This window comes from Nestor notabilis, unplaced genomic scaffold, assembly GCF_000696875.1.
Source record: "Nestor notabilis isolate BGI_N333 unplaced genomic scaffold, ASM69687v1 scaffold12562, whole genome shotgun sequence".
Taxonomy (NCBI): Eukaryota; Metazoa; Chordata; class Aves; order Psittaciformes; family Psittacidae; genus Nestor; species Nestor notabilis.
Window position 1 is genome coordinate 41,695 of NW_009918854.1, and position 23,898 is coordinate 65,592.

General features: G+C 40.9%; 1 protein-coding gene across 1 annotated transcript in view; it reads right to left on the reverse strand.

Moving 5' to 3' along the window:
- The window catches only part of UBE2F (ubiquitin-conjugating enzyme E2F (putative)), a 68,670-nt gene that overhangs the window by 14,332 nt on the left and 30,440 nt on the right, over positions 1-23,898 (reverse strand). Inside the window, exons 7-8 of the mRNA XM_010009942.1 lie at positions 16,999-17,031; positions 14,379-14,441 (exon numbers count right to left, since the gene is read on the reverse strand). Coding sequence (XP_010008244.1) covers positions 14,379-14,441; positions 16,999-17,031 — 96 coding nt within the window. The remainder of the gene's footprint in view (positions 1-14,378; positions 14,442-16,998; positions 17,032-23,898) is intronic.

A 23,898-nucleotide genomic window follows, 5' to 3' on the forward strand; every position in this document is an offset into this window, starting at 1 on the left:
TTTACAGTCTAGGAAACTTTAATCAAAAAATTACTTTAATTCGCAAGTGCCCTGCAGTTCTGTATCTCTCCGACCTACAATAATTTACATTAATTATGTTCCATTAATTGCTTCTAATGATCAAGGCAAAAACTTTCTCTTCCTTTTCACCTGCTTCAGTAGCTACCTGTACTGCCTTGTTCAGGAAATAATCCTCCTGATTGCAGCCTTCGTTTTTATTTTTAAGAAGATGGCCACAGACTTTACTCACACACCCGAGAGAGAATTTCCTTTCAGCCAAGGAATTATAGCTGGGACTGCCTGCAGAATGCAGTAATTATATCATGGATGAGTAACCACTCATCATAAGGGTAAGTGAATGGCGTGGAGGCCAAGCCATTAAGATCAACTCTCCTCTCAGCACGACAAGGAGAATGGTTTCAAAACCCAGGTAAAGCTGCTTTGTGCCTGTTAAGCAGTGCCCAAGAGGGGCTCCTCAACGGTGAATGGCTATCTGAGCCATTTCAGACACGAGAGTTACTGTTAGGAACTCAGTCTTAAGACTCACACTGATTTCCTTGCCAAACATTCTCTACTCTTTTTATCACAAACATGGGCTGATTCTAAGGTGGATGTTTTGAAGATAAAAGAAAGAAAACTCCTAGGACAAGAGTCTCAGCTGTCACTCCAGTCAGTGTAGCACAGTGCTGACTGAAACCACAGTCCAACCTCAGTTCCGAAAACCCGAAAAAAGGATTTATTTTGCAGGCAGATAATAAAAAAGTGGAATGTCAAGCTCAGATTATAAAATTGGTTGCTTCCTTCTTTGTGCATTTTAGGTTTTGTGCATAATTGGAACCTTTGGCATCTACAAGTAAGAAGGGCAGCACAGTAGAGAAACGGGGTCTGTCTTAACTCCTTCAAAACTGAACTTGGCAGAGCAGAGATAAAATAGGCGAGAAAGGTTGTCTGTGTAGGAACATTACACCAAGACTGAGACACATTCAAGTCAAAATTAAGGAAAGGATAAAAAGAGAATGCAATTTAAATGCCAGAGAATTAATCCAGGACTAAGAGGATCCAGAGGAATGCCCAGACCCCCATTGCTTTCTTATCCTACTCAAGGTGAATCATTTCCCTCTCTACATCACTACACTTCCACCAGCAAAGTAGCAAAACCCCTGATAAGCTCTCCACCAGTGTGCTTTGTTTTCTCTCATAAAATTACTTCAGTAAGACCTAGGCATTAGATCTCAAATTTAACTGAGTTAATTGACTCAAACTGACTTAGAGTGATTTGGGAATACCTGACTATCTATGACCCCTGCTACCTCGGTAGACGGAGGAGGTAACTGTGTCTTCTTACCATAACTTGTTCTCTTCTGCTTCAGGGCTCTGGGAATTTCTGTAACTTTAAGTCCTACCTACAAGAAACTATGCTGAAAATTGCAGTGCTGGATGATCAAACTAAATTTGCAGACACCAGATCCTATTCTATACACACAAAAATAAGTATCAAACATATCTACAAATTCTACTGTAAATCAGCGTTAGTCAGCTTCATGATTAAAGTAAAAACATCTTTCTTCAAATCTACTTCTTCAGTTTATTATTAAAAATATCAAAATGAAATCACTTACAATTACTACTAATTATTATAAGATAAATCAAGACAAGATGAAAAGCTTGGCCTGAATGCAGCCAATGGAGAAAAAACCAGACTGGTATTGTTGAAACATTAATTTTCATTCCTGATGAAGCAAATAAGAGTCTTAAGCCAAAGGATCATATTTGTCTGTTAAACTTTCAGGGTTATCTACCTACTTAAGCTTTGCAGACAGACATCTGTGAATTTTCAGATTATATGAAATAAACAATATTTAAAAGATGCCCAAACCTGGTTTACTGCCTCTTCCTCCTATTAAATATAATTCCTATTTACTTTTCAAGAGGGATTTCAGCTCATGGGTTCATGTGCTCAATGCTACTAAAGAATCAAAAACAGCTGTTGTTTTCTACAACAAGCACTGTAAGTACTTTGGAAACTTGTAAAGGACTTATTTTTAGATGAGTGATATGGTAATACCCCAGCAGTGTCAGACTGGTGCTTCACTGCAGTAATGCAAGCAACCCAGCTACCCACAGTGGCAGCAATTGAGGTACCTCGTCTCTACAGATTTCACTGTACCCCATCAGGTCCTTTTGGCCAGCAGCACCATCACAAGTTGCTTCTGTTATTGTTGCAATTGCCCAAGCAATTGCCCAATCTTTTGGGTTTAAGCATGTGTAAGCACAAAATCAGAGTGCTTGACCATAAGCTGACATAATGGAGACCGCTACCTAATCAGAGAAGTTATGTAACAACCAGCATCCAGTGGGATGCTTGATTAAAGGGCTCTGGATAGACAGGGCCTGTTAAATTGTTCCTATGAAATTCATAGAAAGCCTGATTGTTTTTCCAGTGCTAAAAACCACTACAAAATCTGCCAAAATTGATGTCCACATTAACAACTGCTGACTTCAATGGCCAGGGCTGGCCACAAGACTGCATATGGGTAAGAATGGCAGCTATGGTCAATCTGTACAATCCACAGGCAGCCTCAGGCTCAAAAGTGGTAAGTTATTTGTAGCTTCTGCAGAGTAATAAAATGTGTTACATGACAAGTAATTTGCAGGTTACATGGTAAGTGTTTTACTATTGAAATAATGATCTTTCAAGACACCAGAAAAAAAAATGTGTTTCTGGCTTCATAGCTTTTGCTACTGAGTATTCACACTATTGACATGGTAGTTAGTACATAATAAAAAATTCAAGTTTTCAGATAGTTATCTCCTAAATCTGCCAACACAGGGCTGGAATCCATAGAAAAGACCCACTCCCTGAAACCACTTCAACTGGTAGCTGTAACCAACCCACTTCTCTCCATTTACTTTGCCAAACCAAATATGAGGCTAAACAAGGTGATATTTGAACTCAGCTCCAGCATGGTGCTGGGAAGAGATTCCAGAAAAATTTGTTTATTGCTGATCTACCACATTCTTATGCCATGTTCCACAGGTCATTAAGTGAAATGTCAGACTATTTTGACAAATGCTCAGCGTGCGATCTCCCCTGACTGACATGTAAGCAAACTTGGTTTCATAACTAAGATGACAAACGAGCAAGATGCTGTCAGACGTTATCCCTTCATGCTGTGTGAAGTGAGCCATCAGCCAGCATACCCAAAAGTGCTGGCAGAGGCTTAGGCTCTGGATGAAGAACAGCACGACTAAGGAATTGCTGCCTTTAATCTAGACACAGCCAAGTACTCTACACTAGGTGGAAGGTGTTTCTTGACTCCAGTTTTTGATGCACCTTTCTCTCCTCAAGTCATTTTAGACCAGAAAGCTACTCTGTCACAATAAATTAAAAAGTAAAAAGGATGAAGGCAGAAATTCAAGCAAGCAGCAGAACTGTCAGTCATGAATTTGAGGGTATAGACAAGAATGCAGCAGAAAACAGGCTGTTAATGTGACATGTTGCACAATTAGCAAAACACCAGGCTACCTCCATCATGTTGGAGCTGGATATTCTATTACATCCTCCCAGCAACAGCAAAGTTACATTTTGGTTTTGTCTCCGTTCATTTATGCAAGATTACATTAGGGGATGTTAACACAGCATGTCAACAACAGCTTGCAATCCCTCTCCATACTGTGATCAGCGATCTCAGCGTACAGGAGAAAGGAATGAATGGCAGATAATCTGTGTTCATACTTCATTAAGCCCCTGGGTCTTGCAGGAATAATAAATACATTTTCATGGGCCATGCTGAAAGGGAGGAAGGGCAGCTAACTAATGCTGGTTTGTGGAACAGCTGCTACAAGATCAATGCAAAACTAAAGACCCAGCCTGAAAAACTCAATCCTTAGTCTCAATCCTTTTTTAATTGAAGGAGAAACTGAGGGCACCCAGCAGTTTTCACATTTAGATGCACAGTATGGCTTACTTGTGTTTTCCAAGCTACCACGAAGTGTCAAACACCAATCTGAACCTTCTGCTCTGCCAATAATTGATAAAGATGCTTTCCCAATAGCTGTCAAATAATCCTCTGATCATCTACATTCTCCATTTGGTTGGCTTGACAGATGAAAGCAGGGGTTTATTTTCAAAACATTTTCAGCTTTCAGTTTATTATACCATTATGTTATCGGCCAGGATTTAGGGAACAAACTTTGAAAATGATTCAAGAACGTGTCCATTTTTTTAAACCCTTGATAATAATTTAGTAAAACTTCAAAGCACCTAACAGTTGGGTGTTTTCAGTGTGGGAGTACAGGATAGAGCTTGGCATCCAACTAAGCGAAAGACAAGACAGACACATCTTGGAAGATGGACTCTAATGTATTCTGACCTGTACAGGTAAGTTTGTAAAGCTAGGAGTAGGGAAGGATCATAGAACCATACTGACCTTCTAAATATCTACAAGTAGGAAAAAGCCTGTGCAGCACTAGAAAAGGCAATAGTTGTGGACTCTGAACTCACAGAGCCCTCCTCTTGCAAACATGCATGCTGTAGTGATTATTTCCAGGTTGGATACAGGGTCATTGCAAATGCTTTCTTCTAAACATCCAGCCAGATGTTTCCACAACACCTAGTGGGCTTCATCTGGACCCTGTGTGCAGGAAACACTTAGTGAAAAGGCCGTGACTGCAACACAGAGCAGAAGACCTCCTGAGAAACACAACCGCCTCTTTAGGCAAGCTGCAAACTCAAAAATTTCCACTTTAATCAAAAGCGTTTCCACCTAACAGAACTGACAAGGTTCTTACAATGAAGTATAAGAGATAATTTAGTCAGCAGGCTCTTCAGTAAAATCTGACTGAAGAGCCACCCACACCAAACAGAAAGGGGAGCCGTGATGTTTAGTTACATCTACTGCTTCCCCATGACAACCTTCCCAGTTGCTGTGGTAGGGGATGAGTACTGCCAGCTCTGGGGAAGGTCTGACTCAAGGGAACATCTCCTCCCTCAGACATGAAGCCTCAGGGCCACCTTCAGAAACAGGCAAAGCAAAGGTTTTCCTCTGTACTGTGCAATGTGACAACGCAAGACACTTTTAGGTGCTCCATCACTTCTCCCCCCCATGTCCCCTGCAGTTAAACAGGCAGAATGCTGCTGAGAAACTGCTCCTCAACACTTAGGAGCATCTAGCACAACTGATCCCTGCATGGTTGCTCCTCTAGCACCAGCTTAAAAACCTTAGTAATGTTTTTTAAACACCACCTGAAATTAACTTCAAGTAAATGTCTTCAAAATCATTTCTGTTCTAAGGCAACTTTTCCAGCTGCCTTGAGCCAATACTCAACTTTAGGAATCTGAGCTTAAAAAATGAAAACAGTGATGATCAGAATTCTTCAAATATCATTAGCACTGTTTGCACACAAAATTTCACAGGGATACATTTGGGAAGCTGGAAAAGTTTAACAAAGGTTATGGCTGTAGTGGAGAACTGCTGGCAAGGGAAGCAAGTCTGATGAAGAGAACTGGGCTAAAAATAATGTGTTAATGAATTAAATGAGCATTATTAAAAAAAAATCATTGGGGAAGACGTTAGAAAAAACATTTTTCCATTTAAATCCAATCAATAAAGAGACAAGCATTCAGACAGAATATAAACTTAGGTAATACAGAGCTGGTATTTGAGTTTTGATCTACCCATATGCTTTTGAGTACTTTGCAAAATCAAGCCATTTCAGCTGTTTCCAGTTTCTTCACGGAACACTACCCATCAAAGGAATACAGCTATTTCACATAATTAATAATTACCTGAAAATCAAATGCTTCTTTAGAGCTATTTCTAGTGCTTTTTGCCACAAATAATATCTCCTCTGAAATGTACAGTGAGAAGATGCAGCATTTGTGAACCATGAAATTTAATTTCTTATATTTTATACAGTATGAATGTTTTATATTAAAATGTACTATCCAAACAAACTGTTTTGTACCTAAACTCCCAACAGTCACTACAGACCAGTGGATAACCTTTGTAATTCTCAGAAATTTACTTCAAGATATTTAACTGCTAACAATTAAATCTAACAAGCAGAAAACCCAGTGAAGAACATCCACAGGAAAGCTTTTGCTTTCCCAATTAACTCAAAGCTGGAAGAAACTTTCTTGCAGGTTATTCAGTCTCCATTTACGAAGAGTTCGTGAACCAACCCAAATGCTTTGAGAAAGAAAGTTAATGCACTAAATGATGCATTCCCGACAACAGTCACGATACGTCTGTTCTCGGACTCTGCAGCCTAAGCCTCAAAGGATTAAGCCACTCTGTCCTTGAGTTTTACATCAAGCCAAAGATTAAAAAAGAAGAGTCTAAGCAATTTGGAGGTGAGGAAAAAGACGCTTCATTCCTTTCCAGCACAGATTTCGGCTGGTGTCTCATGCGAAGGGCAATAATAGTTCATATTACTTAGCTGGTTCAATTAGCAAAGGTGTTGATCTGCACTGACGATGCCACTGCCACCTGCTCTTTCTGTTTCTGTGAAGTTTGGGATGGTTCTGGAGATGTGGCAAGGTGAAAGACCTGATTTTTTCTGAATGGGAAGAATCACTGCAGAAGCTAAGTCCTCAAATGTATACTTAAATGCCTTTGGTATAAAAATGGTAACAAAAAAAGAGCAAGTATGACAGATGAACAGAGAAGTTACTGTAAGATCAATTTAACAAATTACTTTAAACCAGAAGACCTGAGGAACAAAAACACATAATGAATATTTTTTCCCAAATTTTCAAGTTTTAATTTAATTTTGTGTTACTACTTATCTGTTTAGAGGATCCAACACACCTGTGACATGCTAGCATTGGTATCACGCTTTTTGTTCAGATGCATCAAGTAACAATTCAGACTAGTCTTCTGATATATGAAATGACATTAATAGAAGAAAACTAACTTCAAAGTGATCACTGACAAGAGATCAAGAAGAATCCAAATTTGAGGATACTATTTAGTTTCAAATGCATTTCTTCAGCTTCACAGAAACATGGATTTTCAAGGCAGACTTAAATCTTAATGTGATTACTACCTTACTATGTATGAGCACAGAAATAAAAAGCCAGGAGGATAAAAGTACAGCTGGCCATGACATTATTTTGGAAGAGTCTTTTAGAAGGATTGAATCTGAAATGATACACAGGCAGTGAGCTCTGGGACTTTGTCTGAAGGTATCATCAGTCTGAGGACAAAATGACTCTAAACTTCTGTAGAGATGAAAGGTCCCAAATCTGTCAGCTTCTGTATTTAGCATCCCACAGGGTAGATTGGAAAGAAAGCACAGGGTCCTGGTCTGCGTGGCAGATTGTTTTATAGCATTTGAAAACCTGAGGTGAGACACAAGAGCAGTAACCCCTTTCCACTTTAAGAATGTGCTTCACAAACCAGACTTTGTAGTTTCTATTTCTTAAAACCCCCCAAACAATCACAAGTGAAAAAAACCCAGCGAGGTTGAAATCACTCTTGGTGGAAAAGAAGTTTTACACTTTCAAGCTGTTGCTGGTTCTTGGTGGATGCAAAACTAAAGCAGGTACGCTGGGCAAGGGCAGTTGTTGATGAAGAGGGACAATTTCAGGGGGTGGGGCAATTAACCTTTCTGTATTTCCAAAGAGATGCCTAAAGTTCTTCTACAGACATGTCTGTATTTGTTTCTTACTTACAATGGTTACTTACAGGCTACTGCTGACAACTTTCTTTCAATGATTTACCTGTTTTCAGAAGATACCTTAATGTCCTCTCTAGAATCTGGCCCAGCCATTGGCATTTTATCAGGTACTTTATTAACTGGGCTGCTTGGTTCTTGCCCAGTTGCCCAAGAAAGGGTTTGAGACATTAAGATTATTCTATAAAAATCCAGTTTGTTATTTAAGGATTGAAAAAACCTATATACAGTTATGAAAGGTTATAAAAGCTCTTCTGTGAAATATGTAGTTTGCAACTGTTCCTAATTATCAATGGAATTTCTAAAGGAATTAAATTAGTGCTTTCACTTGTAAAGACAACAGTCCTCAAATAATTCAAGGAAAATGTTCGTCCCAGAAGACTCATTAGAACAACCTCCAAAGACCGCAAGCAACTGAGAGGAAAGACTTTCCTTTAAGCCTAGTTTCCCAGTGAACTAAGGCTATAAAAAGCAATTAAAATCCCAAGAGGAAGATGCAGCTTCAGAATCCGTAACACCATGAACATTATAAATCCATCTCCACAGAAACAAACCTGAAATAAAAACTTTATCAGCAAGAGAAGCCTTTAATAAATTCAAACAGCAAAAGCCAAGCAGTGATGTATTTTCTTGTGTAAAAAAAGGCAAGAAAAGGAAACAGATTCAGTAACTGTCACAACAGCATGTAAGTGACACAAGGCAAAGTCTGCCCAAACACCCCTCTTTCCCAGTAGCTTCTGGCTTTGTGTATCACCGGTGCTAGCACTGTGTGATTCATCTGAGGGCGCAGTTCATGAAAATATAGCATTATCTCAGATGAAATGAGGCTGGCAATATTGTCCTCAGTGTCTTTTGGAGAATTTTTGCTCGTGTGCTAGCATTACTCTGGTGAGGAATCAGAATGACATGATTAGAGCAGGACAAGAAACCAGAACTATAAGGATGACCTATTAAAATCTAGAGACCATAAGAACTACAGCCATAAGCACATATTGTCCAGAATAATGTTCAACTGCAGTACATTATATATAAGTTCCAACTCTCCTGAATTTTCCCCTTAAAATTCTTACAAATATACAATCTCCCCTTCCTCAGAATAAACCCACAATGTCTATAAACATCATAACAGCATAGAAAGCTACCTGAAGACGGATGGACTAGAAAAATCATCAGTGACAACCAGAGCTGCTAAAATTCAGCAGCTATAGTTAAAACCCACGCTGCTTTCTATAACCTGGGCCAGAACCAAGCTCCGACACACAAACCTATGCAAAATAATTCATCATTAAAGTATCACAACAACAGCTACAAGCTTTGCTACTGGTCTAGCCATGGGAAAGGTAGGGAAACAAAAGTCCCTTCACTCATGGCAGCAGATGACAGGTAGGGGACAAAAGGCAAAACCAAGACCCCTTTTACACAGGGTTGTGGTGCTTCATGTTCTTTAAAACCAAGCAGACAATTGGGAAATACAACAATACAGGTATAGATCAGGATGGTTGGCACCTGGAGTGCCTGCTGAAGCAACATGCTGGATCCTTGGTAAACACACACTTACTCCAATGAGATTCCTCAGCTTTGGCACTGCAGAGCTGCTGGTAAAGGTCCCATGAAAGAAGACATGCTAGATTTTCACAAGGGGAAAAGCATCCCTCCCAGCATGGTATCTATCCTCCTCTTTCACAGTGACACAACAGGAAGTGTTTCCATGCACTGAATACTGACAGACAAGTTTCACTGAGAAGATGGAAAGATCATGCAGTAAAATAAACACAGGGTGATGTTACTCAGCTCTGCCTATGGAAACAACTCAAGACTGCATGGATGAACAAGTAAATAAGTGTTTGCTAATCTGCAGGATGACAAAAATTGATTTAGCCTTCTAAATTGCACAAATACAATTAGAATGCAAATATGATTACCACTGGACACAGCATTAGCATTGCTGACGTGGCAGGCATAGGAAAGGAGGAAAGCTAAGAAATACTTGGAAAAACATTTCTACTTTAAGCTACATAAACAGTGTAATGAATTTTCCTGTTGTGTGCTGGACATATGGCTTTGAAATAAATGGTTTTTGGCAAAGGCAAACACTACAAGGAAACAGAAGAGCTTTCAAGGAACCCAGCAAATTGCAATGTCCTGAGGTAGTATCTCAAAACAACCATGACAGATGTTATGTATGGAAAGTATTTTCCAGATTTAAGCTAACGAACAGCAGACAAAGCTCCTACAGCACCTCTGTCTAAGGAGTACACAAGTCCTGAGCTACTAAGTTGATTTGGTTTTGTTTTACCAAGTTACAACCCTATTCTTTCGGTATTCAGCCTGCCTGGCTGCCACAGAAAAGTGAATCAACAGAGCTCTATTTGTTCCCTGTACAAACCAGCAAATCCTATGATGTTTAGCATGTCATTTTTAAGTGAGTAGTCATTAAAACTTAAAAACTTGCTCATTGCTTAGGAATCAGTGGAATTGATTCAACTGGCAATTAACAGCTCTTGTCATCCACATAATTACTGACAGGCTGGCCGCTTCACTAAATCCAAAGTGTTCCCAACTGACTAACTAGTCAGCAGCTCTAAATTCAGCAAGAAAACTCACACTACCAAACTGATGAGATTGTCTCAGTGTGAGACAACCCAATGCTGGGAAACACTTCGCTTAGTATAGAGACATCAGTCATCTTTTTACTCTGATTTATGGAGCTTTAAACCAAGAAAGGATGGTTGCTTATCTACCAGTGATTGAGACCTAACTGCAGTGCAGTGTGGGCACCAGGAATGTTCCTAAAAGTAACACTACAAAAATGAGCAATGCAAACTTTCCCTAAGCTGGAAACAACAATTATGAGCGAAATTAAGGAAAACAAAGAAAAAGTGAAGGGAAACTACAATTTTATCCAAGTGCTTTACTAAGTCCTAAAAGCCACAGTCAACAAGCTTGCAATCAGGTTTCAGTTTAAACTGGTTGAGTGTGGAAATGAGCACCGTATTTACAGAAATACAGTCACTAAAGAGGATGCAGTCAACATGCTGGAGGGCAAATCCACCCTCCAGAGGGACCTGTGTGGGCTGGAGGAAAGGCCAGCACCAGCCTCAGGAAGCCCCGCAAGGCTGAGTGTCCCTGCTGCTGGGACACACTCAGACTCTGCATGGGGACAGTCCAAGATGCTGGGCTGAGGAGAGGCTGAGGCAACAGGGCTTGTTAGTGGAGAGGAGAAGGCTTTGGAGGAACCTAAAAGCAGCCCCGATGAGGTGGCTACCAAGAGGACAGAGCCTTCTTAAGGTGTGTGACAGAAGAACGTAAGATTGAGCTCATAAGCTGAAACGGGGGATGTGTGACTGTATATGAAAAAACTTCCATGTGGGTAACTAAGCTTTGGAGCATCCAACAATGATGACAATCATAAGATAAACTTAAAACCTTACAAAACTAATGACAATGCCGAGGAAATCACCTGAACATTGAATGCAGACAAATACAGGGGTCCTATCTCTGAAAAGCATCCTCTGTCACTGGGAAGGTCTTTTGATGAAAATAACAAATTACAACACATCTCTAGATCACTTCAGTAGCTGATAAGGTAGTTTGGGGGTACATAAGTAGCAGGCTAGCAAGTCTGAATATTGAGCTAATCTCTTTGTCTAGCACTTGTGAAAATGAATGTTGATGACTCTGCCCAAATCTGTCGTACACATGGTCAGGAACAAAAAGATACTGACACGTTGCAACGTGTCTGGAAAGAACTGCAGAGTTACTAATGCTGCCTTAACAACATATACTTTAAAGCTGCCTTAACGTATGTCCTTTAAAAAATAATTAATGTAGAAGTGAGTTGATGGTCACTGGCTGAAGGAAGCTGGAAGCAATGAAGTTCAGTAACTGACTGAAGGAGGCCCTGAGGGTTGGAAGTTGAAGCTGCACTAACTTAGATAAGACACAGGGTTTTTTAAAGCAATTAACTGAACAACTTGAGTTCTGAATTTTGCGTTAATTTGACATCTTAGAACAAGGCTGTTTTCTCAAAAGATACAAATATGTGGTCAGGTATAAACTATACATTTGATGCAAAAATGAAGAGGTCCCTTATGCAGGAAAAGATCACAAACATCCCTTCTAGCCTGATCTGTAACACAAACATTCATAGCACAGATACTTTCCAAGAACCAGTAAGAGAGATTTGATATCTATGATGTGACTTCTTCCAGCATCTGCAAGGCAGCAGTCATTTTTGATGACTTAATACCAGCCTATGGGACTGAACAAACTCCTGTCTCGCTTTTTCAATAACCAGAGGGAGGCTTCAGATGAGCTCAGGCTGCCACACTTAGCCTGGAATGTCAGCAGAGGGATCCCAGGATTTCAAATCTGAACTGACATCAGTGAAATCCTGACTCATCTCCTCCAGAACCCTAGAAGGCAGCGTGAGGTACCTTTGTTTTGGCTGTTGCAAGTCATATACTCCCATGCTGTCAAATGACCAAAGATGTTCTCTTATAGTATTTGTCAGTTTGTGTACAAAACTATCAGTATAGAGATACATTTACACGTGTGTTTGTATACAGGTTGTGCACGTGGGCATACATATTACATATACACTACTTGTATTATTCATGTAAAAATGTCTCAGGGAAAAATCAGCATTCCCATATTCATCATATTTCAAGTATTTCCTTAAGACAGGACCAAAGCAGTTTGGCTTCACAACAATGTGCTTATGTGCTACATGATATCTATACGTAAGAGAGACAAAAACTAACTCAAGCTGCAACTGCATCCTTTGAAGGCAATTGTAAAAGCAGCCAGTTCTCTCTCCTACACCATTTATTCTCTTCAGACAGGCATCATTAGTTTTGTCTTAATGTTGCTGTAATATAGACTATGGAAATGCAGCACTACCTGGTCTGTCACTATCAATTAAATACCTGAACTGAATTCAGATATGCTCTAAAAAAAGGTAACACAGCTGAATATGAATTTTACAAGTGCCTGTGAGATTACTTAAGAGTTTACTAAATAAAACATGTATGTTCCAAAGCTATTTTTAATTTAGAAGACTGTCAAAAAACCTACTCAATTTCCCTTTCACTTCTTCACCAACCCCAAACTCCCATGCTATTAGTGTAGCAGTAGGTGTTTTGAGCGCTCATCGCTCCATTTTTGAGGGAGGTGTGTTTATAAAAGCAGTTAACATCCTTCCTGCGGATTTCCTGGATTTCCTAGGTTTCCCATTTCTGAATGAGGCTGACACATGCAGAATAGCAAGTTCTTCACATTTTATCACTCTCTGGGAAGAGCACATCACTGTCATGCTGGTCTGAGGTCTAACAAAGCACTGGCAAGGCTTGTCTGTCACATCAACACATCTGACGCAGGACTGAACTAGTACATGGGAGCATCTTTTCTTACCAAAATCTTCCCCAGACACTAGACAAACTGCTTTCCTTCCAGCAGTTAGAAGAAATCAAGTGCCAAATTTGACACTCAGCAATAGGGGTGTAGCCTTGCCATTCCCCAGTTCCCTTGGCAGGGTATTAGAGAATAAATCAGTCTAACAATCAATGCCAACAAAGTTATTCAGCCTGCTACCTTCACTATGCTGGTTTTGTTTCTCGGGCTGTATTCCCTCTGTGACTATTTTCAGTGTTTCATGGCTTGGAAGGCTTCCTGACACTGTTTGCCAAAATGATGTAACAAAACCATAAAAACCCTCCTCTTCCAGAGGAAGAGTTTTCCCCACTTGGGTCTATGGTCTCATCCCAGCTCTGCAAATGCTGATAAATTACCAGAATAGCTACAAGAACACATTAAACAAAAAACAGTTGAAAAGGTGAACTTGCAATCCTGGTAATTCCTCTTGGAAAAAATGAGATAAATTAGGTGCACTGCCCAACTCACAATGAACTCCTCAAATCAGCAGTTACCTGAATGCTTTCTTCAATCTTTAAGGTTAACTTCAACAGAAGTATCAAAAGCATTTGGATAAAATAAGAGATCCTGAATATACCAAGTGTAACTTTTATGTGCTTGAGGTGTGCATCTATATAATGTAACATGACACAGCTTCAGAGATCCATAGAGTGGAGAAGTCAGGACTGTTGTTCACCTCTACCTCCATGCTCAGTCTCAGCTGAGAGGTACATCTCACAGATGTTCATCAGGCCACTAACCAACACCGTGTTTTGCTTTGCCATAATACACACAGAACAAAGAAGATCAGTGAAAAGAAAATAAAGTTCTCACTCTTGTTGTTTAAATGTGCCCTGGCTTAATAAAAACATGCAACATGCAGAAGCTGTGAAGAAAGAAAGTTACATTTGAAAGAGGATGAGATCTTTTTGCAGACCTTAAAAGGTAAAGGCCACTCATGTAACTGCACCAAACCAATTCAGTACCATTTGCTGCACAGAACACGTATAACTTTGGGGAAGATCTCAGAAACAAGGAGGAAAAGATCATCTATTTTGGGGATATGACTACGTTATGGTCAACTAGTCCTGCATATGGTGAATAACACTACTGCATTGAATTTACTTTCCCAGAGAAAGCACATTTTGTTTGACTAACTGGTGGCAGATACAGTGAGTCACTCAACTGCCTGAAGTACCAGTTCTAATGCTTTAAAAGGACTGACTGGGAATCATGTATGTGTACTGGATTAGGAACAACATGCTTTAAATAAACCACTGACTCACCTTGTCACGCAAGTGATGCTCTGCAGCCTCGATATTCAAAGGATCGTCAAAATTCAGAAGATCCTGGTAAAGGAACAGAGAACATTATAGGGTTCCCACTCACTGCATCATGCAAGGAATCCAAAGCCCTAATGAACAAGATAATGAAACTAATCAAGACCAGTGAATAGAGCACAGTATTTTCTCACTACCTTGATAGGTAGCGCTATCAAAGGTAAATGCAAATGAGTGATGATTGCAAACCAAATTACAAGACAATGAACAGACAACAGCAGCAAGGCATTCGACCCCATCTGGTGGCACACAGTCCCGTGACACTTCTCTGGCAGTGATGCATTTCTACTTGAAAACCGAGACAGTTTTAAATCAAATTTTGAAGGAACATTCAGTTTCAGGAGGCATAATTACTGTTGACTTCAGTTCAAGGTAAGGTAAACCCTGCAAACAGCATGGTGATGAAGCAGGAAGAGTTTCATAGAATCATGGACTGGTTTGGGTTGGAAGGTACCTTAAAGCTCATCCAGTTCCAACCCCCTGTCATGGGCAGGGACACCTTCCACTAGAGCAGGTTGCTTCAAGCCCCTGTGTCCAACGCGGCCTTGAACACTGCCAGGGATGGGGCAGCCACAGCTTCTCTGGGCACCCTGTGCCAGCACCTCACCACCCTCATCGTGAGCAACTTTTTTCTTAATGCCATTTCCATAGCAAAGCAATTTCGTCCACCCCGAGAAGAAACTACGTAACCTGGAGTCTGACAGACAGGAAAGATCTAGTGCCATGGAAAAAACAGGGCCCAGGGGAAAGGGAGTGCAAATATCTAAAGAACTAAGGGCATGTGGGGGCAGGGAGCAGCAACAGTCAAGATGAATCTCAGGTCTACCCATTTAATCTCTACAGCTTTGGACAGAGAAAGAGTATAGGGTTGATAACAATGGAGACGCTGACAGAAGGGGAATATCACAAAGTCACAGAATGGTTTGGGTTGGAAGGGACCTTAAAGATCATCTAGTACATTACGAGTAACATTGAATCACAACCTGCCCTATTCTGCCTGCAGTCCAGATAATTTTCCCCAGTTGAAGGCTAGTGACAGTGAAATGCCATTGTTTCACATGTGTGAAAAGTGTGCGTCACTCTCCGACTTGTTTTCAAGTAGCAAACCTCCCATTTCACTCAAAGCAGGACAGTGATCCACTGCATTTTCACTCGCTTTCTTCAAGAAAACCCCAAAAGAATCTGTGAGGCCAGTACAATCCAGTGCCAGCTTTTCAAAGCCTACTTGTTTAGCAGAAGCTGGGTGTGAGGGAAATCAAGAGGCAAGCTGGGTAGCACGGCTCTTACAGCCCATGACAAATCTCTGTGGGCTGGGATGTGTGACCATCAGACCCTGCAGCTGTTTGCCCAGTGGATTATTCTTACATACAGTTTTGCCTCTGCAGACACTCCTCTGTACCTCCAGTGGATTTTGCTTTCTTCCAGCTAATCAGCATGCAGTGAGAGACTGTGAAACGCAATTACTCTTTGTTGAAAAGGTAAATGCTCTCCAATCCTCTAAATCAATTTCCCAAAGAAGTTGTCAAAACAAATCAAGCCTTTGGATGCCAAGAAAGCCGAGGAGACTGCAGCCAGCCACTGGCTTGGTCTGTGCTAGAGGTCTTAGAAACGCATCATGATCCTGGAGAGTATGCTGGGAGCACAGCCATGGCTCTGCACCCCTCCTCCTGCAGGGAATGGTGGAAAGAATTCCCTTCTCCACAACCAGGTTGGGGCTAGTGAAGCCCACAGTGATGCTCCTCATCCAAAGCTTTTCACAGCCTCCTCTGTACACACTGGAGCAGCAACCAAGTTAGTGCCCTTCTTTGGTTCTTCCTGACCTTCCTACCCAGCAGCAATGGCTGTGGAAGGGGACCATAACCCTGGACTCCCTAAAAAGCAGCTTTTGTACAGTAAAGACTTAGCCTCTCTCCACTTTTAGGGCAAAAGCAATCATTGTATCCTGCCTGCTTCTTGCAGCTTCCTGCTGTCTCTTCCATTTTCAAGTTGCTTCTGTAATTAAAGGCACAGGTATCTTGCTCATGTCAATTTAAGGAAACGGGGGAAAACGGGATCCCTGAACATAATCATATCATGTCTGTGACAAGTTGGGGTTTCTGCAAATTCTGCAGGTGGGTCCTGCGGCCTTTAACGAAGAACATAAGTGTTCAAAATAGGAATGAGACTGCAGGACAGTCATTAGTTCCTAAGTATCATTTAAAAAAACCCCATAACGCCAACACAATTCCTTCTCAGAGCAACATGATTTTCAGTTTCCTGAAAAGCAGTGGAGGAATTTCATACTATGTGGAAGATCCAATGACACCAAAATATCCCATAATAGATTTGTTACCAAAAGTAAAAATGATGTATGAAAAAACCTAGCATTTCAGATGATCTGTAGGAGTCCTGAAGCTACACAAACAAAAGCACAAACTGATTTCGTACTTGTACAACACCCACTGAAGCTGAAGGAAATAACGACCTTCAGTTTCAGAGGCAATAGATGGGGTTCATATTAGGTGATGCTGAAACCAGACCAGACAGGGAAGAGGAAACTGGATATGCAAAATAGTAATTTACTTACAGTAAATAACGAGTTTAACCCCCAGACAACATCCTGCAAAGGAAAAACACAGTCAGTTAGGCATGTACTTCAGGTGTTTTGACCACATTCACATACTTTATTTTTCTATTAACCCATGAAATTACTGGAAATCAAATGCAGATTAAGAGTAATGCTTTACAAATTTAAATCAAAATACTGGAAAAGCTTTCCCATGTCATGGATGCTCCGTATGTAGAAGTCCCCACAATACAGACTTAAATACAAGTTCAGATCTTCCTGTGTGTATAGGAGCCTTATACTTGTTGCTTCTCTGCTCAAGGAGAAGAATAAAACCTTAGTATATGCCACCAGCTGAAAACTGCACTGCTTAGTTCAAAGACTGGGTATAAAACCTAATTCAGCAATCCATTCTTAAAATTCGTAATTAAGATGGTGTCAGACAAGTACTTGAAACTGTGTCAAAATATCAGAGGAAAGAGATTCAGGCATAGTCTGAGTATGGAGAAATACTGTTCTTACATGAGCATATGCCTCTAATTTTACTGCATTCAAGTATCTATTTAAACACAGCTGAATAAAGAAGGTTTGCAACTCCTGCAAACAAGGAAGCTTCAGGGGAAGCTGCCTCCAAATTGTGTCATCAAACACAGCTTATTTAGGGGTTCCACATCCTCCATTTACAACCTTCAAAGGCTAAGAAAATGCATAAGATCAGAATATTACAGAAAGAGATCTAAAAGGATCACTCTGATGCTAGGTTTTTCTACCTAGAGGAAAGATTATTTTCTTTAGTAGCAACATAACCAAGCTAATCTACTCCAAAATCCCACTAAAGCCTGTGCACTGGCACTCCCACCAACCAGACAAGTAAGATCAGCACTACACCTCCTGCCCTTACAGCCTGCTAGCATTTGATTGCCTGCTCACGAAATCCACACTGCCTGATTTCCATTAGTGGGATAACACTACACGTAATTGTTTCATGGCTAAAATGCTAAAATGTACCTTTTACAATGAAGACAAAGCTTCAAAGTAAAAACCTTCCTAGCCACAGCAAAGAACTTCAATAAACAAGCATGTTTCAGCTTGTTTCCTGTTCAGGGCTCTCTACTTAAGAGTGGTGGACCACAGAAATCCATATGCCTTAAGGACACTATCCAATTACAGTTTAATGAAAAAGACATGATATAGAATCATAGGATGGTTTGGGTTGGAAGGGACCTTAAAGCTCATCCACTTCCAAGCCCCAAACACTTTCCGCTAGACCAAGTAGCTCAAAGCTCCATCTGACCTGGCCTGGTTAGACTATTTCAAGTAAGAGATGAAAGCAAAAGTTTAAGTTCTGTGCTTGTTCAATTAAAACTATGGTCACAGAAACTGGGCATAGTAGAGGTCAGCAAAACGTGGCATTAAGGAAACCTGTATTAAGCAATTCTGGGAATAAACTATTTGTATAGTGTCGTGGTGCTAGGGGAAAAGTAAGCCAAAGTCAGTGATTAATGGAGGATTTCAGTGGTGTGGAAAGCCTAAAGAGCAGGAACAGGCATGAAGGTCTCAGCTTTTACTTCACTCTCCTGTACTCCTCATCCTCTGTGTGAGGATGCGTAACACAGCACAGGCTGCTATGGCGTCACTGCTCCCGGGGTCTGCTCTGGTTCCCCATGGATGTTGCCCTGGCATGGATGCTGCTCAAGGACTGACGGATGCAGGGTGTGCAGGGATGGCTCAGACTGCCTCTGTCTCCAGTCAGCCACTCTGCCCCAGCAGATGCTCTGCCCCTTCCACTGCTGCTTTCAAAGGCTGTACTGTCCTCCAGGGAAGCAGAGGGGAATGTCTTGGGGGTGTTAAAAATTTCTTGTGTCTGATTTTAACCCACTGAGTGTTTCCCACAACCTTTGATAATGGGGCATTAAAGCATGATAATTTGCTTTCTTCCGCTTGAATAAATTCCACAGGAATAAATTAACTTTTAAAGGGTCATCTTTCATCTACACCACATGACAGCAGACTTGAATTTGAGAATATGATGCAGAATTACAATACCGAGCATTAAAAAACATCCTAAAGAGATATGAGGAGCTCACACTAGCACACTATGATCTGTCCATTTCTAAGTCCTGCCTGAATGCCAAAACAGCATTCACAGGGCTGCAAACTGTTCACAATTCTTCAACCACTTATCAGCAGAGCTAGAAGGAAACAAGCAGAAGAGCAACCCAGTCACATTGATTCTGAAGCTATGAAGAGCTCACATTCTCTTTACATCGAACGGTGCTGAAGCCCCAGTCACCCAGAGCCTTCTCACCAGGACACTTGGGGATTGTCTCTCCAGAAAAAACAGCTTCTGCTCCAATACAGGCAGCACCAAGCCATACGCAAGTGTTACAACTCTAACTAGAAATGTAGGTTATTTTCCTATTCCTTAAATACCCACTTTTGAAGCTTACCTAAATCCCTCCTAAATTGGTATTTGCTAAACCCTGGTTTTATGACTTTGGGACACTTAATTCATTGAGGCTGGCTTTGCACACACCACCTCCTCCCCCAAAAAAACACTCCAAAACACCACCACAAAAAAACCCCAACAGAAACCTATGTAAGGCTATGAGCTTTCAGTGCTGTACATTTTCAGTCGTTTGAGACACGAAAAAGCATAAAAGGATTATCGTTATTGATAACTTATGTGTGAAATTCTTAATATTGTTTCTGACGTTTCCACCTATTCATGTTTTATGATTTGCTGGATTCATTTTACACTCCTGCATGGCTCTATAACAAATAATGCTAAAAGAGGGCAACACTTTTTGTAATGAGTTTGAGGCTAGCCTGGATTTAAATCTAGGATATTAAGAAAGGGAAATAGGACGGAACAGATGAGCAAGAGTGAAGCAAGTATTTCATATCTGAAAAACTTGACACTGTTGCATTGCAAAAATAATCACTTTGTGTTATTGACTTCAGCAGAGCCGCTTGCTGCATGCAGATAAGCCTTGCCTCAATGCTTGCTTTGCATTTTCTTGGCAAACTAAAAGGATCTGCAGGCCACTGAAGACCTTGTCAGATTTAACAGTTCAACAACTTCGGTTTTCTTTTAATGGAATGAAGTACCATCCTTAGCATCAGTTACTGAACTTCTGGCTTAAATAACTCAGAAAACAGGAAGTTAACCCTAAGTAGAAATTTTAAAGGATATCCGCACACGTAGGAGCAGGTCAGATGTTGCTTTCAAATGTTACTAATGCACACCTTTATGCTGCTCCACTTCAATGAGAGAATCGGCTTCAAAAGGAGAACCAGACATAGTGATCTGCCTGCTCGCACAGTGAATACTTGACAAGGCTGATTCCTCTACAATGCTTCTTTTTGCCTACTTTCTTCTACATGCTTAACATCAGACTTCCAGAGTACAAGGACTGAGGAGTAACCTCAGAGCAAAACTGAGGAACTCCTTGTGTTTTGTAACAAAGTAGCATGGTCCGCTCAGGATGGACCCTGCAGAAAAGGCTGCAGAATTCCCCAAGTTCCACAAAGGCTGCAGAAACCACAAACATCTGATTTCTGCTCCAACTGTGCCCAGGCAGGTCCTGGTCTCCTGGAGGCTTTGCATCAGCACAGACATAACCCACAGGCTTGGATACCTTCATGAGGTCTTGGGTATGCAAGTGTGTTTCATTCACATCTATGTTAGTTCAGAGGATTCAGGTATGATACTCAAACTAATAAGCCAATGTTCCCAAGCAGAACACTACCTGGTTAAATCCATAGTGGGCAAGTGGAAGAGGGCATAAAGAAGGAAACACACCCTGCTCCACGGTACTGTCACCATTTGGAGCTCAAGCATGGGGAAGTCAACACAAGCAACTCAGATCATCAACAGGTTGTTAGAAATAACCCTTTATAATCGCCTCGTTTCATTCTTGAGTAGTTTCGTGTTGCACTGGAGTGAAAAGTTGCATTAAACCCCTGCCTACAGATTTATTTATGGCTAAATGAGGGGAAAAAAAAATACCTGTCACTGAAGCAATACTTGAAGTTCAATCAAAATCCCAATTTCAGCTTTTGTAGTGGCCTCTCCTGAGGTTGGGGAATCTCAAAGCACTGCAGTGGTAGAAGGTCCTAATTCAGATAGTCACCAAATCTTTGCAAGTTGCAGTTCTCACAACCCTAACTATTCTGTGATTTCTCAAAAGCCATGCCATTGAAACCATGACACAGACAAGAGCTGTGCTGTGCTTGCCAGTGTTTGTAAATTAAGATTTCCCTTTAGCAGGCAAACTATATTTAATACATTAATTTAGGCACAAAACGAGCCAGACAAAAGCAACTAATGAACCTCCAATCAAAGAAACTTCTTTAAAGATCCAAGAAGAATTTCTGATGTAATAGACTGATTAAAGCTCACTGCTAAACCATTTTCATATACAATTTAACCCATTCAGAGCAATGAAAGGAGCAGCAATCATTAATCCAAGCAGATAGTTGAAGCAAGTGGGGATTTTGTGTTGTTTTTAGTTTGGGGGGTTTGTGGTTGATTTTTTTTCTTTGTGTGTGGTTTTTTATTATCTTATTTTTGCAAACTGAAGCAGTAACTTCAATAAAACAAGTGCCAAACTTTTCCAAACTGTGATGTGCAAAGGGCTTGAAATTACGCACAAAAACTCAGCATGCTGAAAGAGAGGCCACTGCATGGCTGTCTCCTGGGGTAGCTCTCTACTGCCCCAGCTCAAGATGGTTTTCCACTTCCATTCACCTTCTTCTGTTGTCTTCTACAAACAAGCCCAGCTTCATTCTGTCTTCACTGCAGCCTAGAAAACCAAGCACCTTTCATCCCACCCAGCGCCACCATCCCCTGGCTCTGTTGGACATCTCTTTCTGACTCCTCAACACATCTCCATCAACATCTCAAACTTCTCTCTTTGACTACGTGCACTTGCAGCCCACAAGGCAAATCGTACTTTAGGCTGCACCCAAAGGAGCATGGCCAGCAGGTCAATGGAGGTGATTCTGCCCCTCTGCTCTGCTCTGGTGAGACCCCACCTGCAGTCCTGCATCCAGCTCTAGAGTCCTCAGCACAGGAAAGACATGGACCTGTCGGAGATGGTCCAGAGGAGGACCACAGAAATATTGAGAGCACTGGAACACCTCTGATATGAGGAAAGGCTGAAGAAGAGTTGGGGTTGCTCAGCCTGGACAATACTCCGGGGAGACCTTGTTGCAGCCTTTTGGTACTTAAAAGAGCCTATGAGAAAGACGGGGAGAGACTTTTTATCAGGGCCTGTTGCGACAGGATTAGGGGTGGTGGGTTTAAACTAAAAGAGGGGAGATTCAGGCTGGATGTGAGGAAAACATTCTTTACAATGAGGTTGGTAAAACACTGGCACAGGTTGCCCAGAGGGGTGGTGGATGCACCTGGAGACATTCAAGGCCAGGCTGGGTGTGGGTCTGAGCAACCTAATCTAGTTGCAGATGTTCCTGCTCATTGCAGGGGGGTTGGACTAGATGAGCTTTGGAAGACCCTTCCTACCTAAACCATTCTGTGACTAACTGCCTGTCTGTAACTACTACAGTGTAACCGACCACACAAAACCCATTGGTCCAAGGGGTTAAAACCCCCACTACGTTTTCATGACAGAAACACTAGGCATTTTTGAGTTTACAAAAAACCTGCTTCTCTCCTAAACAGTCTTTTCCCAAGTAAAATATTCTTTCACATTTCCTCTCCCATTCCTCTGCAATCTTGCATGTAACGCTGCTCCAGCATCCTGCAAATTACTGTAGCAGGTAAAACACCATTTCCATCTAGAGTAAGATGATGAAGAGAACATTAGCTTTCTTTAATCAGCCACAAAGGCCATCTCAATTCTCATTTGCCTGCAATTTCTGCTCATGCTTCCCACCCAAACACAACAGTAGCTTACTTAAAAGCCTTTGGGCAATTTAAATGGTATGAACTGCTCCAGTTAGCAAACACAAAAAAGGAGGAAGGCTGGAAAACGTTTTCTTCTGTGCTCAAATATACTAGTGGGAAGAAACCAGGAACAATTCCAGTCTGTTCCTCTCCCAGAGACTAAGACAGTTGTGAATTGCCAAGTATGCAGGAGCACTTGTATAAAATCCTTTACTTTTGTCACTGACTCCTTGACATTTGTCCCCAAGGTTACTTCAGACCAAGAAGATAATCGTTTACAAATTGTTCCCTGGGGAATTCTGTGACAGCTTCTTAATGAACTATACTCCAGCTCTGGGAACACTAAAGCATCGCCCTCTGGAGACAAGTCTACTGAACTGATTAAACCTGACACAAACTGCATATTCAGGAAATCAACAATTTGGGGAAAATAAGCATGGTTTAATTAGACCTACTAATGTACCACACTGTTCTACTGAGTCACTCTTTAAAAGCATGTTAGTAATAATAGCTACTGTATTTAAAACAAAGATTTGCCAGAAGCCATTCAAGAGAAAAAGAAGGTTTTTGTAAACCTTTTTCTGAAGCAAAGGTTATGACAAGACATTGATTTGTATAAGTACTTTCACCAACCTGGGCATTTATGGAGGAAGGAATAAATCTCTTCCTACAAAACCAATAAAGCTAATTTATAAAAATCAAAATACAACACAATATATCCTTGCAGAAAATTTTCCTGAAGCTTATTTTAACAAAACCAGAATACTGTCACATCCACACAGAAGATTGTATTCAGTGGCTTATATACTGCATCTGAAGGTGGTTTTGTCTGCTGCTTATTCAATTTATGGAGGTGGAGAAGAAGAGCAAAGGAATTAAAGCAGTGACAATGGACTTTTCAAAGCACTTTAGAGAGCAAAGGCATCGAAGAATTATAAGTCTTCTGTACTGCACTTTTTCTTCAGATGACTTCCTTTACAGAGGGAGGCTTAAATCGTTGAAAGATACCT